The 14,803-nt window shown below is 38.5% G+C and overlaps 1 protein-coding gene across 1 annotated transcript in view; it reads left to right on the top strand.

Annotated features, from left to right (window-relative positions):
- Positions 1-14,803, top strand: part of DNAH7 (dynein axonemal heavy chain 7) — a gene marked incomplete at its 3' end in the record, with an annotated part of 233,361 nt that overhangs the window by 49,030 nt on the left and 169,528 nt on the right. The window contains exons 15-18 of the mRNA XM_082841795.1: positions 938-1,162; positions 3,273-3,419; positions 5,449-6,134; positions 8,324-8,510. Coding sequence (XP_082697921.1) covers positions 938-1,162; positions 3,273-3,419; positions 5,449-6,134; positions 8,324-8,510 — 1,245 coding nt within the window. The remainder of the gene's footprint in view (positions 1-937; positions 1,163-3,272; positions 3,420-5,448; positions 6,135-8,323; positions 8,511-14,803) is intronic.

Here is a 14,803-nt window from a genome sequence, read left to right as displayed (position 1 = left end):
AAATGCCTCTTTTTCAACACTAAATTTCCATTTGTACTTGGATCTATTTCTAAACTCTGTTCTGTTCCATTCTCTACTCCTGAGCCAGAACAGGAACTGTTTAAATTATTGCATCTGTATAGTATATTTTGCTGTTTAGCTGGGCTAGTCTCTATCGTTTTCCTTCTTCATGATAATCTTTGCCTACTCTTGAGTACTTTCAGAGACTTTTAAAATTACATCAAATTTAGTTTTTTTTAAAATGCCATTGCAATTTTGATTGAAATTGCATTGACTTTCTAGACTGGTGGGAGGAGAATTTACATCGTATAATATTATGTTTTAATGTGGGTTTCCATATTTATTTGGTACTTTTAAAATGTCCTTCAATAAAGTGCTGTGGTCTTCCTCATAGATTTAGCACCTTCCTTGTTAAATTTGTCTGCAGTTATATTTTAGTTTTATAACTAAGGAAAGTGTTGCAGCACTGGTGTCTGTTGCAAGTTTGCAATTTTACATTTGTTACGGTGGTTATTTGACTAACTGTCCCCTCCACTAAACTATAAGCTCTCTGAGGACAAAGCCCAGGTCTGTCTCTGTCACACTGTATTGCCAGCACCCGGCACAGTATCAGGCACATAATAGGTGCCCGAAATGCTCTTCTGCAAGAATAAATGATATCACTCAGCATCTGCTTCTTATATTCCAGAGAACCATAGCATCCTTTGCTTTTCCAGTGCTCTTTGTGTGTTGTTTAGTATTTCTGGTTTTCACCCTGCTCTGTCAGTAAAGGTTTGCAGGATGGATGAGAAGCAGACTGTGCTGCAGTCCCCTATTTGGAACCAAAAGTCTATACTTCTAACAAGTCTGTACATATTTATGCAGTGTATTTCTACAGGCTATTTTTTGACATGAGCTGTTCCTTAAAATGCCATCTGTAATTTTTGTTTTCTCTCAGGCTTATATTCAGAAAGTAGAGACAGTTGATATGATTGAACTGGGACGGAGATTGGTGGATTCTAAAAACTGCCTCGCCTTCCTCATTGAGTGTACCAACTTTTCTCCAGCAGACATTAGGCTAAATAATAATGTCTTCCAGTGGTATGGAAGAATGGATGAAATTTTTGACGAACACAGGAAGATCATTAAGGAGAAAACAGAACAATATCAAGAAGGTCTTAAGGTGGGAATCATGGATATTTTAAATTATTTTCATTTTCTGGAAATATTTAACTTCTTACATAGCAATGTCAGCTCCTCTATTTCACAGAGAGTGTATCTTAGCTCTCTCCTCCCATAAGTCTTAGTAGAGGATAGGACACATAATGGATGGATGTGGCATCATTTCTTCCTTTTTCAAGGGAGAAAACATTTGAATATATTGCCCACAAATGACCATTAATAAGAATAATATTTATCTTATATGGTTTATAGTACTGTCTTGAGTTTATTTTTTATTAAGGTCAAAGCTCCCTTGGTGAGGTGAGCCTTCACACCTCATAACCACCAACTTGCCGAAGCACCGTGCCCAGAACCATCACTATAACGTTCCGTGACTTGAACCTTTGGTGTGTGTGTCCTACATATAAGATGGTGTGTGATTCCCCCCATCTACCTGTCCAGGCTCACCTCCTACCTCTCCCCACTTCTTGCTCTTGACTCTTCAGTAACCCTGAGCAACTTCTGGTCCCTGCTCTCCTACACCTCTCATCTCTTACCTGCTCTCTCCGTTCTCTCTGGAGCGACCTGCCGCCCCGCCTGTCTATCTAGCAAAGTTGGCTGACTTTCTGAGAAGCCCTTTCAGTCAGACCTCAGTACTGCTTCTCCTCTGCTCCCATGACACTTTTAACACACCTCCACTGGGCTAATTATCTGATCATTATGTTATTATTTCCATCTCCCCATTAGTTGGTCAGCTCCTTGATGGCAGGGCAGTCTCATTTTTACCTTTTCTCCATTTATATCTGCTTGGCTAGCACAGTGCCTGACACACAGAAGTGCCGTGAGCACTTCATATCTATTAAGTGAATAAATGACACAGTATTTTCAGTCTCATTTTACAGATGAAGAGACTAAGGTTCCCAAGTGAAGGTGAAGAGGCTTGTTTCAAGTCAGCCAGTAGAGCTGTTTGATAGCAAGCCTAACCTCTTTCTACCTCACTATAGCAAATACGATTAATTGGCAGCATATGTTGTTTGCAGAATAAATTACAGACTTAAAACCAAAAAAACTCTTCATTTTAAACTATAAGTCTATATTTAAGTCTATATTTCTGTTTTATGTTTAGGCCATTTCAGAAATTTTTAAAACCTGTAGAAAGCATCATGAGTATTTGATGCTTACGCTACAATATAATAGACCCTTAGGAAATCACTAGGTGGCCCAGAATTATCTATTCTTCGTTGTAATGTACACCATTCTACAAACTACACATAGTGTTAATGAATTTTTCCTCTCATTTTCCTTCCCCCACTGGGCCAGAGCAATAAATTGGCCAGAAAACCAAAGAGGACAGAAATCAACCTAGATAATCTATAAAATATAAACTCTATTTTTGAATAACCTGGATTTGACTTCTGAATATTTTATTCAGAGCTGTTTTTTTAAGAGCCATTTAATTTGGAATGCCCTACCAATGACAATTTCGTAAGAAGCCTTTCTCATTAAAAAAAACAAACACACACACCTGTTTTATACTGGCAGGGTTTAGTTTTTTGGCTTTTAAATCTGGATTTATTTATTTTATTTCCTGTGAAGAGAGCCCATGGGACAAGAAAAATAACTTTGGAATACTTTGTTTTAGCATTGCTGATTGAAGAGATACCTGACTATCAGAGCGCAATTAAAGAAATTCAGTTTTTTCCAGTTGTTTGTAAGAATGCTACCTTTACAGGCCTTAAAAAAAAAATTGGAGTTCACTTTTAGCCTCATACTTGATTATTGTGAGATTTTTTTCAAGTGATTGTATTTCATTAGCATACTAAAGACATACCATTGTTCAGCACATTCTTATTCATTTTATTAGAACTTCTTACCTTGATAATACAAGGGTAAACTTTCTCTAATTTGTGCATTATAGGAATCTTAATCCATTAATCTTAAATCCCAACTCTTAAAAATTCTGTATATTTTGAATCCCAGTCATCTTCAAGATCATCCCTTTCTTCATATTTTGCCAGTGACAGAATATAATAATAATAATTCTGACAATCCTTACAAATTCTAAAATTTTCTCTTGATGCCTAGGGGTTTTTACTCTTAAAAATAGTAACGAAAATAATTATTTTTATTAGTTACGGTGTGAACGGTTTGTGGAGGAATTGCAGAGTTATGCTAAACAGACAGAAGAATTCTACTCATTTGGAGATCTTCAAGATATACAGCGGTACCTGAAAAAGGCTCAGACACTGAATGGAAAGTTGGATTTAGCAGCAGACAAGGTATAATTTTAAAATTCTTAATAGGATGAATTAGTTCAACAGAATGAGCATTTGAATTTGTATTGGGTATTCACCTTTAAGAAATGGATTCAAATAGAAGAGTTAAACTACATTTAATTAGAGATTAATATGAATGGCACAAATAGATTTTATAGACATGCTTCAAGGAGGGAGCAGCATTGCTGTTTTCTATTGGTAGTAATAACATTTCAGTGGCCTTCATCTTTTAAAGATAGAGTTATATCTCCACCTGCTTTTTAATCTTGATCATTTATATTATGTGATAACACCTGGTTACTGTTTAGATTTCCCACCTCCATGGAAGCCAGCTTAGATTTGGTGGCTGTGTTTTTAAATTAGGTCCATTATTTTCTCCCGTCAAGCTACTTTGTTCCCAGTACCGCTATTTCAGAAATCAGTGGTCTCGTTAGAAGCAGCTGGGTGGGGAAAAGCCGTACTCTTTGCCATGTTAGAAGTTTGAAATTTTTAATTGCGTTTTTTATAAAAAGGGGAAATATGAAAACAGACCATATTATGATGCTCTACCACTTTTTATATATTGTAAGATTTTAATATCTTAGTTCAGGTAATTAAATAGTTTATAATAATCTCAGATATGTAAATGTATGTTGAGACAAGAGAAATTGTAGATTTTTTAAAACTGATGCCACTGAAATTTTAAGTAATCTACATAATTTATGTATCTGTCTCACTCTTTTCAATTCTATAGATTTCTCATCTACATCTCCCATATCCTCACAACTTCACTACTAATCTAAGAGGAAATTAATGCTTTCTTTGTGTCTCTTATCCTACTTACCTTCAAGACCCAGCCCTGGTTGTAGCTTCTCTAGCATCTGTGATTGCGCTATTTCAGCAGGCTCTCTTGTCTCTGAGTGATAGCATTTTTAAAAGTACACCATTCATTTTATATTAAATGGCTACTGCTCTAACACATCTCTTCTATTGCCTTGTATTATTAAATAATTGGTATCTAACTCCTCATCTAGATTACTAACTCTTGGAATTGGTACTTTGCAATATACTTTTTTCTATTTTCCACAGTATCTAACACAATGCTGTGTTTATTAAAAGTAATTAAGTTCTTGGGACTTACTTGGTGACACAGTGGTTAAGAATCCGCCTGCCAGTGCAGGGGACAGGGGTTTGAGCCCTGGTCTGGAAAGATCCCACATACCACGGAACCGCTAAGCCTGTGGGCCACAACTACTGAGCCTGCGCTCTAGAACCTGTGGGCCACAGCTACTGAGCTGCGTGCCACAACTACTGAAACCCGTGCACCTAGAGCCCGTGCTCTGCAACAAACAGAAGCCACTGCAATGAGAAGCCCGCGCACCACAACTAAGAGTAGCTCCCGCTCGCCACAACTAGAGAAAGCCAGTGTGCAGCAACAAAGACCCAATGCAGCCAAAAATAAATTTAAAAAATGAATTTTTAAAAAAGTAATTAAGTTCTTGTGAGTTAATAAATGAAGCTAGGGCTTCCCTGGTGGCGCAGTGGTTGAGAGTCCGCCTGCCGATGCAGGGGACACGGGTTCGTGCCCCGGTCCGGGAGGATCCCACATGCCGCGGAGCGGCTGGGCCCGTGAGCCATGGCCTCTGAGCCTGCGCATCCGGAGCCTGTGCTCCGCAACGGGAGAGGCCACGACAGTGAGAGGCCCGCGTACCGCAAAAAAAAATAAAAAAAAATAAAATAAATGAAGCTATATCCTCAGTATATCTGGATGGGCAGAGACTTTTTATATATATAAATTTACTATTTTAACTAACTTTACCAGTCATTTTTCTCTGGAAACTGTAATAAAAAAGAAATAGGAACAACAAAAATAAACAAAATAAAGCAAATAGGAAAAAAGAGATCACTGCTCAGTTTTTCTAGTTATGGCCTAATTTAACTTTAGGGTTTAATGAGAGGTTTTTTTGGTCACATTTGATATAAATATTTTTTAAAACTTTATTTTGAATATCATTCACTTTCAGAATAACATACTTAATACTTGTCCTTCCAGATTGAGCAGCTTAATGCTGAGGAGGAGGCGTTTGGTTGGCTACCATCAATATATCCTCAACGTAAAAAAATCCAAGATGGTTTGAACCCTTATCTTCGTCTCTATGAAACTGTTGTAGAATTTAGCACCAAATACAGGGCATGGACAGAAGGACCATATCACAAGGTGAATCCAGACCAAATAGAAGCAGAAGTTGGAAATTACTGGAGAGGACTATATAAGCTGGAGAAAACCTTCCATGATTCTCCAAATGCATTGGCAATGACAAAAAAAGTAAGAGCAAAGGTGGAAGATTTCAAGCAGCACATTCCTCTCATTCAAGTGGTTTGTAATCCTGGTTTGCGCCCCAGGCACTGGGAGGCCATGTCCAGCATCGTCGGTTACCCCCTGGAGCCAGCAGTTGATTCCACTGTCTTCTCTTTTATAGATATGAATCTGGAATCATATTTAGATAGGTTTGAAGGTATTAGTGAAGCAGCTAGCAAAGAATATTCTCTCGAAAAGGCCATGGAGAAGATGATTAATGAATGGGATGCAGTGGAATTTGTCATTCTTCCTTATAGAGAAAGTGGGACATTTATTTTGTCGTCAGTTGATGAAATTCAGATGTTGTTGGATGACCATATTATTAAGACACAAACTATGCGAGGATCTCCTTTCGTTAAACCCTATGAAAAACAAATGAGGTAAAGTGTTATTTATATGACAGTGTTTATACTATGTTACCACAATTATCACTCATATGGAATATCCAGTTTTTCTTAAAAATTGATTCTGTACTTTATGCTTAATATGTTAAATAGTGTATTGTAAGGAATGATAACCTTTATTGCTTTTGGAAGAGTCCTGATCCTTTTGCTATCATATATATTCATAACAAAGGTAGTAGACAGTCAGCTTCCAGATATTCATTTTTATTGCCCACAATCTGATCTTATACATTTGACTCTCAAAAATAGTCTCATGCCTATGAACACAGTTTATAGAACATATAAACTGTAAAACTGAAGATGATAATGTAATTTTCCAAATATACTAATTAGTTTCTTGTCGATGATTCCTCAAAGCCTATTGTAATTTCCAGTCATATGCATAAAGGATGGCTAGATAAGTGCAAAAGCATGAAACTATGATTCTCGTCTGGAATTTTGAGCGTCTGACACAGCCAACTAAATCTGACCTTTATCCTGTCAGTTTTTTTTTTTTTTTTTTTTTTTTGGCGGTACGTGGGCCTCTCACTGTTGTGGCCTCTCCCGTTGCGGAGCACAGGCTCCGGACGCACAAGCTCAGCGGCCACGGCTCACGGGCCCAGCCGCTCCGCGGCATGTGGGATCCTCCCGGACGGGGGCACGAACCCGTGTCCCCTGCATCGGCAGGCGGACTCTCAACCACTGCGCCACCAGGGAAGCCCATCCTGTCAGTTTTTAAATTTTTTTGTGATTTCTTTTAAGCAGCTTATATTTTATCTTAAAAGAGAGTAAATCCAAGTCAGACTACCAACTTCAATGTGAATTTGCATGGTGAGGGAAAGCTACCTGCTTGGTGATGTCAGCCTCTTGTTATTGATATATTATCCTAAACCTGAGCTTGTTCAGCTGCTGGTGCTGGCTCAGTGTTTGATTGCTGTGCCTCCTGCCCAGCTTGCTCCAATGTGCTCATCAAGAGTAATTTTTGAACTTCTCTGAAAGTGGTATATCTAGATTCTATTTTTAAGACTGTTCATGAGATCATTAGCTAGTGAGAAATTTTTTGCATTAGTCAGGGGTTAGATGGAGAAAGAGGGAAGAGTACCAGAAGGAAGTGGAGGCGTTCATTTCCCTGTGTGAAAGACACATTTATTGATGAACATTGAAAGGAAGGTGTTTTAGAAAGACATTTAAAAATGCCTGGTGACTTTTTGAACTCCTGTATACATTTCTTGGTTTTAACAATCTAAAATTATAAATGACGAGTAATGTATGAATCTACACATAAAGCCATCCCATCTCTAAGTTTTGTTGCCATTAACCAATCATTCTTCTTTATGGCCATGTTATCTCTTATAGTGTAGTGGTTACAGCCGTCTGGGTTCAAATCTGGCTCTATTGTTTATTAGCTGAGTGAGCTTGAACCTGGTACTTACCTCTATGTACCTTAGTCTCCCTACTGGTAAAAAGATACAACACTCTGGACTCTGCCTCCTTGGGTTGTTGTGAGGATAGAGAAAATACATGCAAAGACCATAGAACTGTGCTTGTAAAATTGTCAGTTTATGCTGTAATTATAATATTTATTCTTGAGGAAGTTAAGTTGTTTTTGTTCTCCATATTTAGAAATAAACTGATAACTCATTGTAAATTCAAAAATGCTTCCTTCTCACGAATGCCACACTAGTGTATTTAAGATTATGTAGATTTTCTTTAAATGCCAGTTATATCTTATGAATTGAAATATTTTATTCTGGAAATACAGCCTTTATGGCCCCAAAGTTTTTAAAAACTGAAAAAATAAGAATGTTAAAGGAAATAAATCTTGGATGTAATTACCTTTCCTAAGAAGTTCCGAGTGCCCTTGATACCATTAGTATCTCTAAAATCTCATGTCTCAGTTTGTACCCTTTGTCCATAGAATCGGATTGCAGAAAGGTTTACTGATATACAGAACCCAACCCATTTGTAGATAGGTACATCTAACATGTATATATCTGTATTAGCATAAATGTTGATGCTATTATTTAGAGACAGATTTTGTAGAACAGAGCTAGTAGGTAGAAGAATGGAAATTGGAATAACACCATTGCATGTAAGATTGACAGCCTAGTCATGGTTTTGAGTTTTATCATCTGAAACATTGCTTGGTTTGCTGTTGATAAGAGCCACTGTGTTTTGCTTCTCAGGCAATGGGAGGGCAAACTCCTGCTGCTTCAGGAGATTCTGGATGAATGGCTCAAGGTCCAAGCCACGTGGCTGTATTTGGAGCCCATTTTTAGTTCTCCGGACATTATGTCTCAAATGCCTGAGGAAGGCAGACGATTTACAACCGTGGATAAAATGTGGAGAGATATAATGAAAAGCGTAGTACAGGTAGGTAGAAATCTCTGAGAATGTGATTGTTTTGTTGAAGTGACATGATTTTTGTGTTCAAAACAATCTAAATAAGCCATTGTCTTTTTCCCACGTAGGCTCCTTTTCAGATATTATTTTAGAATCCCAGGAGCAAGAAACATCAAAAGGAAAATAGGTATTTTGTCCTGATTACTTATTGAGGTCAAAATTCAATTTGCATTACTTAATGATAGTTGTTCTAGCAGTGGTTCTTACTGGACGCTCCGGTAGGAAGACAGTGTGCTCAGCACGCACTGTCCTGTCTATTCTCTGGTCCCCATGTTACTGGCTGCACCACCACTGAAATGTGCCATGGTGGGAAAAGGTCAGCATGCCAACTGCTCAATCAACAAGTTTCTCCGTAGGGACAAAAAAAAAAGAAGAGCTGCTGCAAAGGTAAATATACTTAAAGAACCCAATAAATACAAACAAAATGCAATCTACCAATCAATCACCACACAAATACAGTGGAGAACTTAGAATTTAATTTAAGGAGGGAATTTAATAAAAACCAGTAACACCAAAAAAGGTATGGTTTTTGTTCAGTTCAAAAGACATTTATTTATTTACTTCCTGCAAAGCGTGGTTTGTGTGTTAGTTAAGATTAAAATACAAGAAATATTAGCTATTAAATTATATCATTAAATGAATGTAAACTTCTCTATTGGTGTTTTGATCAAATACAATATTGTAAGATAGGAAGAGTATTATCTTAAAGTTTTTCTACCCTAAAATGGAAATATGCATATTTTTATTATTTAAACTTTGAAAATTGTGACTCTAATCCTAAATACTGATGATACTGTATCAATGTCACTATATGATTTTATAGGAAAATATTCCATAAGATGGACATGGGTCTGTTTATTTAATAAGTTTACTTCATTTTATGTAATAATACTTGAAACAAAGCTTCTGTATAAACCAAACTTTTGTAGAATTAATCACACGGGAATTCCATATTTAAAGGACCTACTGGTGAGTCACTTTGTAACACATTTACTCACTTCTAATTAATTTGTTTTATAAATTTAGCCTTTCCTATATTGTTTCCTTACAACAGGGCAAAACCCTTAAAACATGTATACATTTTTGCTTGGAAGGGGATGAAGTAGAATTTTTTTGTTGCCCAAAAAAGATAAAAAGTAGATGCTTGTATTCTCCTAGTTAATATAATTTTAAAAGTTAAAAAAAATTCTTTTTTTGACATTCGATCAAAGTACTCTTCAAAATTCATATTGCTAGGGAAATTTTATAGATAGTTCAATGCCTAGGAAAGGGGAAGCTATGCTGAGTCTAGTAAATAAAGGAGAAAGATTTTCAATTCTATAAAACTACATTAAAAACATATTAACAGAAAAGCATTACTTCCTCTCCTTCCCAAATAAGCAGTTTTCTTTGGATGACACTTCATTTACTTTTGCTATAAGACTTGATTATCTTCTTCAACTGGCTTTACATTTTGTTTTTCTCGATATGTTAGTATTCAGGACAGCTTTTGTCCATATTCTCCGGAGCTTTGAAAAGAAACATAAATCCATATTCTCTCAGGAAGGCTAATGAGGATGATCTGTATAGTAGAAGCCACTGGATTAAACGCTTGGTACAAAAAGCCATCACTTTCAGTCTTATGGGTTTCTAATAAATGTTCTTTTATAACTATGCCAAGAGAAAAGGCTCAGAGGTTAAAAACAGAATGTAAATGATGCTGTTAATATAAATGGCTTGAATTGAGGTTATCTTGGTTCCTTAAGGTATAAGCATGAAATAGTTGTATGTTTTGGTACCTGTTCCTAACTACGCTTGGCCAAAGGCTGTTTCTCACTGGGGAAAGCTCCCTTACTGACCTTTCAGTGTAATTCCAGAATTTTCCAGTCACTTTTGTTTATTAAGATAGTTTTGCCTATGAAGACTGAGCTGTACCTGTTTGAAAACCTCAATCTCTTGTTCTACTTAGAACTCTTCTCCTACCCATAGTCAAGTAACCCTGGGGCTCTGGTGGGGTGGGGACTGCACTCTCCCACACTGCTTCTCTCTTTCCTGGTCACTTGGTATTGGGACAGGGAGAAGGTAGGGAGGAGGTGAAGAGGAAAAGGGAAGGAGGGGGGAGAAAATAGAAAGAGGAAGAGAGGGAGAAAAAGAGGGAGAGGGAGAGAAAATGTACTGATGTAACCGATCCAGCCAAGTTGGCTCTTCTTTTCTTTGGTGGTCATAAGGTGGACAGCCTCCTGTCTCTGGTACCTGCACTGTGCCTTTACAGTTGATCATCACAACTAGTCTAGCTTTTTGACCAGTTGTGGAGAGGTGAAGTCCACAGATTAACTCAGTGTGGACAGGTGAAGACCCCGACAAGCTCTGGCTGCTGAGGGATGCTGTCTTGAGCATCTCCCCTAGGTTTGGTCATCCTCTGCCAGACTTGACTCCATCTTCCAACTGATCTACCAATGATGGCTTTTGCCACATTCCTCTCATATGCATGTCTTTGGCCCCATATTCTAGTAGTATTTCACAGATCTGTAGCCCTTAATTTCACCTGGGGTCTGCAGCACCTGGGATCCATCTTCTGTACTTCTTGGTAACCTTGAGCACATGGTCCCTGCCCTTCCTTCACCTGGGCGTCCCACCATACCACCTTCTCCCAGAGTTCTTCTCCTGTTCTGATAGCACTGGCACAGATCAGCATGCTGGTGATGGAACAGACTTCCAGTTGGAGAAGAAGACGTTAGCCTCCTCTCTTTACATGCACTTGAAAACTTTTCTAGGGACTCTCTTGGGCCCCCTCCCTAATACAGGAACAGTGAATTGCCCATCATTTGGGGTTGAAGGAAGTGGATAATCTTTTGCGTGTACCCAAACTTGACTTTTGATCCACATGAGTCTTTTGTATTTCGTACAAGGCAGGAAAAGGCACTCTTGAATATCTCCCCAAACCTTTTCCTTTTGTAGTCTAACCGCATCTCAGTAAATATGAACACTATTCCCCCTGTTTTTCTTTTCCCTTTTACTATAGTAAATATGGTCACTTGGCGCCAAGCATCTCACCTCTTTCTAGTGAGCTGGAAAGCTAAAATTGTGTCTCCCAGACTCCTTAACATCTAAGTTTCTGGAAGCGAATTCGATTTCGATGATTAGGTACGCTCATTTGGGATTTGGAAGGCATACAGTGGCCATCTTCTTGCCATTTTAGCTAGTTCTGCTGTCAAGTAAGATCACTTTTTTTTTTCTTTTCCTACAGACTTCAGTGTCTGGTCACCAGTTTTATGGGTATTTACAGCCGATGATGATGGTGGCTTCGTGATCCTGCTCTCTGATCCTAGAATCACAGTCACCGTGGTGTGTTCTTGAAAGCAGTTAGTTCTAGTGGTGGCATCCTTTTGTCCTTACTGAGGCAGAGGTGGCAACACTCCTGCAAGATCAGTTCCACAGGTTCTAGGAGTCTTTCCTGGAAGCCCAGCCTGGAGTGTGCTCCTTAGACCTTCTCATGATTTTGTAATAACTTAACTCCCCATATTAAATTCCCTTTTGCTTAATTACCTAGAAGGATTCTGCACTGAACTCTGAATAAAGATATCAAACCCTCCAAGTTGGCATCTAGGATCTTGGTCTATATGACCAAGTTGGATCTTAGGGTAGTTAAAATCTAGTTACCATCTGAAAATGGAACACTGGTGGTACCTGGCATGCACTCCAAAATTCACTTACTTAAATTATTCTCTTGGCTTCCTGGAATGAAGAGTCTGTTTTACGGGCAGTGCTTTGGTGGACCAACTGACTGCTGTGGTAGGTCAATAGAGTACAAATTTGAAATACAAGGGATGTGAGATGGGCTGAATTTTTTCTAAAACACTGGAGAAATGAAAGAAATGGCATAATTCAGGGCTTAAATTCTTTGCTCAAGACATGGTCAGAGGATTAAGGTGCTTCTGTGGTTGCCCTCGAGAACCTCTTAATTCTCATAGCTACAAATTTGACATAGCCAAAAATTATAGAGTCTGATCCAGCAGGTTGCCAAATTGCAATGTAATTTAATTCACAGCCTTGCCAGATCTGTTCCGTGAAAGATAATTTACTTACTGGAAAGAGTGGGATGGTGAGAACTGAGAGTGGGGACAATTGGGTGAATTTGATTGACTTTGGGTACCCTGACCCTCACACTGAGAGCCTCCCTTGCCAGAAGCCTTGTCAGAACCCTAAGGAATAAAGGAGGTATTATATTGCCATGTGCTTGCCTAGGGAGAACCTAAGTTAGATGCAGTCAAATGTATTGATGTGAGTGCACTTACCAGAGATCCTGGTTTCCATGAGCTAGTCAGGGAGATGTGAATGATTTCTGTTTTACTTGCTTGTTTGACCAAAACCTGGCTTCCGTGATGGCCCACCTAAACGAAGTTGAAATGCCAAAAATCCTTGATATGATTTGAAGAAATTAAAGACTGGCTTATAGATTTCTGCAAAATATTTCTTGAGTATCATCCAGAAGCAGAAATTACAACCTCCCCCGCCCCCTACTTAGGGGATTGACTTAAAGGGTAGTAGGAAGGGAATCCTACAACTTCAATAAATATTAGGGGTTTTTTAGACCTTGACTATACAAATGGTCAGCAGTGTGGCTCTACATGGATCACAGTCGGTAGCAAACAGTTTGGCTGTATGATCAAGGACTTAGAAGAAACAAGATTGAAAGACTGGAAACAAGGAGGTCTGAGGAAGAGGTATAAGGGATCACAGAATAGACTAGAATATGAGTATATTTGTGCTCCACGTAAGTGTTTAATAAAATGCTGCACTGCAAAAGGAGGCACTTGATAATATTAGTTGACCAGTTGATCTATTTTGTGAATGTCAGTCAGTATATGCCATTGTATGCACAGTGAGTATGAATAGAAGAATCACATGATATGTTGTCCAGACTGCAGAATTTCTGAGAGTTAAAGCAGTTAATAAGTAAGCTAGGAGAGCAAACATAAACCAGAACTCTCCTCATCAAACTGCGTTATATGGTCACTCAAGCTACAAAGAAGTCATGATGGCAGAGGTGGGAATTATGGAAGGACTTGTCATTATTGGGTCCCTTACCCAACACTGCTGAGTGTCCAAGCTGCCAACAGCATAAACTAACAACATGCTCCTGATACAGGGTCACACCTGAAGGGACCAGGCAGCCATTTAGAAGGAATTAAATACATTGGACCTCTTTCAACTTAGAAGGGATCCGTGATTCTTCTGCACCAGAGGGGTTTTCCTTCCTATTCCAAGTTTCTGTCAACACTGTCATTCCTGACTTACAGAATGACTTATTGTCACAGTTTCCACACAACATTGCTTCTGCTAAGGAACCCACACTACAAGAGAAATGAGGCAATTGACTGATACTTATAAGATTTACGGGTCCTGTGTGAACATGGACCTCGTAAAAAGTGGAATGTCTCATGTTGAAGACTCAGTTGCTATTCCAGCAGGAAGAAAAGTGTGAGTTTGGGGTGCAGTTCTAGAGGATACATAGCATGAGTTCTCAACCAGCTCCAAATACAGAGTTTCTCCCACAGGCAGAGTACATGGGTCCGGGAATTAAGAAGTGAAAATGACAGTGACACTTTATACCAATTCACCCAATAAACTCACAATTTTGCTTCCCCGCTTTTGTTCTTGCTAGTTGAAATATCTTAGTATCCAAGGGAGAAATGCTTCTGATGGGAAATGGCAATGGTTTCCTTGAACAGGAAGTTCTTGATTTTCTCCCTCTACCCTTTTACCTCTCTGTCCTTATAACTTTTACCTGACTCTCTCTATTCCAGCCACACTAGCTTCCTTTTTTCTTCTTCTTCTTTTTTTTTTCAATCACACATGCCAAGCACCCTTTGCTGTAGAACCTTTGCTCTGACTGTACCCTGTTCCTGAAATGCTGTACCTCCAAATATCTGCAGAACTAATGAGTACCTTTGCTTCCTTGAAGTCTTTTCTCAAATATTACCTTATAAAGAGGCTCACATTGAGCATCGTATTTAAATTGAAACCTGCCTTTGCCTTTCCTGGCAATCCTGATCCCCCTTTCTGTGTTTGCAGCATCTATTACCTTTTAACTTAGTCTATGATTTTTGAATTGTTATGTTTGTTATCTGTCATCTGTCTCTAATGGAGGCTGGGATGTTTGTCTGTTTTGTTCACTGTCGTGGCCCAAGCACTGAGAACAGTGTCTGACATCTATCAAGTCCTCCATAAATATTTGTTGAGTGAGTGGGTGAATAGTTAAATTGAGATTGATCCTTGAATTA

This window comes from Leucopleurus acutus, assembly GCF_964270905.1.
Source record: "Leucopleurus acutus genome assembly, chromosome: 6".
Taxonomy (NCBI): domain Eukaryota; kingdom Metazoa; phylum Chordata; class Mammalia; order Artiodactyla; family Delphinidae; genus Leucopleurus; species Leucopleurus acutus.
Note: the sequence above shows the minus strand (reverse complement) of the source record. Positions and strands in the feature narration are given on the sequence as shown.